This window comes from Penaeus monodon, chromosome 16 (genome assembly GCF_015228065.2).
Source record: "Penaeus monodon isolate SGIC_2016 chromosome 16, NSTDA_Pmon_1, whole genome shotgun sequence".
NCBI classification, from domain to species: Eukaryota; Metazoa; Arthropoda; class Malacostraca; order Decapoda; family Penaeidae; genus Penaeus; species Penaeus monodon.
The window spans coordinates 7559546-7561638 of NC_051401.1; the positions used below are offsets into that span (position 1 = coordinate 7559546).

Sequence of the window (2093 nt, forward strand, 5' to 3'; positions counted from 1 at the left end):
GACATAGATCATATATCATCAACAATACACTCTGAGATATACCAATACATTTACATGAAATTGCAAACAAAAATGTGCGAATCGCACGAATCGCCGTAGAATGAAATGGCACTAGAAACCTACTGGTCGCAAAAAAGATATAAATTAACATAGGCTACACAGACAGTCTTTAAAGCTAAAAGGCACACATCCAACATGTACAACATAAATAAATCGTAATAGCTATGAATGAATGAAAAAAAAAAAGGTCAGAGAGTTTGTTTTTTTTGCCAACATTAATTCCTTTCTTTCCGGGGGATGGTTCTCCTCTGTGTCCCGCGTCTGTGTTTAGCGTTAAATGATCGTTTCTCCTCTTCGAATTAAACTGCAGGCTGAGCCGCTGGAGCAGGCTGGACCTCCGGAGCAGGCTGGGCCGCCGGAGCAGGCTGGGCCGCCGGAGCAGGCTGGGCCACCGGAGCAGGCTGGGCCGCCGGAGCAGGCTGGTCTTGAGGAATAGCGTTGCCTGCCTTAGCGTTGGCGTCCGCGATCTCCCTCTGCGCCGAGGCGAGCTGTTCGCTAAGGTCCTTCCTGGTGGCTTCGAGGGCTCCTACCTGCTGCTGCGCCGCCTGGAGCTTCCCCTCGAGCTGCTTCCCGTCCTCCGACAGCTGGTGGATCCTCGCGTTCAGGGTCTGCAAGAGGGAGAAGCGTCAAGGGAAAGCCATTTCACACGGATCGGAACACGACCGAAAACGAACACCGTATTAGCAGACGGACTTGGATGATTAACGGAGAGAATTGCCAGTCCGCGTGTAAATGACGAAGAAAATAGAAAAAAAAATTGTAATTCCATTTCATTACTTCCACTCACATCGATTTCCTCGGTCATTTGCTGGTTCTTGACGGCTTGTTCTTGCAACTGGCTCAGTTCTTTCGTTCGTTCTTCGGCTTCGCGTGTGAGCTGCGGAGAAATACAATTCATTTTCTTATTTTTTTCGCGGTTGTTACATAAACTCAATGATCATTTCTACCCATTTCTCTTGCTACTTAATATCCTCCTCTCGTATCTTCACTATCATGCCTCCCTTTATGAGTTGCGTGGACCTGGTACGCCGATTCAGACAACAGTGTCTTCGTCAGCACGATCAGCCGACGCAGCGAACTCAATAACAACCCGCTTTGTGTGGATTGAAGTATTGTGTCTCAATACTTCATCTTTCCCTTTTTTTTTTCCTTTATATGACTTATGATTCTGTCGCTGAACTGCACGGCTTTTAAGATTCCCAGTGTCTCAGGGAGGTGAGAATGAAAGCATGAATTCCATGGAGGGTCTTATGCTCTTCTAAAATACCTGGCTTCATATATCATTCATTTACGATCTTTTGAACATCATTCCAACTACACACCCACACAGAGGAAAGGAAAATACAAGGATTATCTTGTGTAGGACATTGCCAAAGAGAAAAATTATTCTTTAGCTGTTCCTTCCTTTCTTAACTCTAACCCCAGGATGCTGATGCCATTACTCAGTCACAGCTGAGTTTGCTGAGACTCAGCAGCGATTGCGAAATCAACACTCCGAGATATGCCTCCTTTATATCATATTTTCTCATATAACATATCACTAAACTAGCTCATACTTGGCTGCAATTTTAGTCACGACTAGTTTGCCATAATTAAACGCGACTCCTCCAATTTCCTCCTAAATATATTTCTTTGCTCAACTCTCTCTCTCTCTCTCTCTCTCTCTCTCTCTCTCTCTCTCTCTCTCTCTCTCTCTCTCTCTCTCTCTCTCTCTCTCTCTCTCCTCTCTCTCTCTCTCTATCCTCTCTCTCTCTCTCTCCTCTCTCTCTCTCAATTGAAGATTACCATAAGTTAAATTATGCAGAAATAGCATTAACACTCGACGTTTAAAGACGAAGAAAACTAATGAGGAAATTAAAAATATTGTTTATCGCACAGATGGAAGAGCAGATAAGATTGCAATAAACAGGGTAAATACACAAGCTGGAACCGGAAAGATACTGAAGCTTGTCTCAAGGATATCATTCAATAAAAAATATCTGAAAGACGCACGGGAATAATGCCACGCAGCTCTTTCACCAATGTAGTTCAAA

General features: G+C 44.2%; 1 protein-coding gene across 6 annotated transcripts in view; it reads right to left on the reverse strand.

Annotated features, from left to right (window-relative positions):
• Positions 1-260: 260 nt before the first annotated feature.
• LOC119582477 (cyclin-dependent kinase inhibitor 1C-like) overlaps positions 261-2093 on the reverse strand; it is a 41860-nt gene continuing 40027 nt past the window's right edge. For all 6 annotated transcript variants that reach the window (XM_037930751.1, XM_037930754.1, XM_037930753.1 and 3 more), the window contains 2 exons: positions 848-937; positions 261-668 (listed from right to left, as the gene is read on the reverse strand). In XM_037930751.1, the coding sequence (XP_037786679.1) occupies positions 360-668; positions 848-937 (399 nt within the window). In that variant the 3' untranslated portion in view covers positions 261-359. The remainder of the gene's footprint in view (positions 669-847; positions 938-2093) is intronic.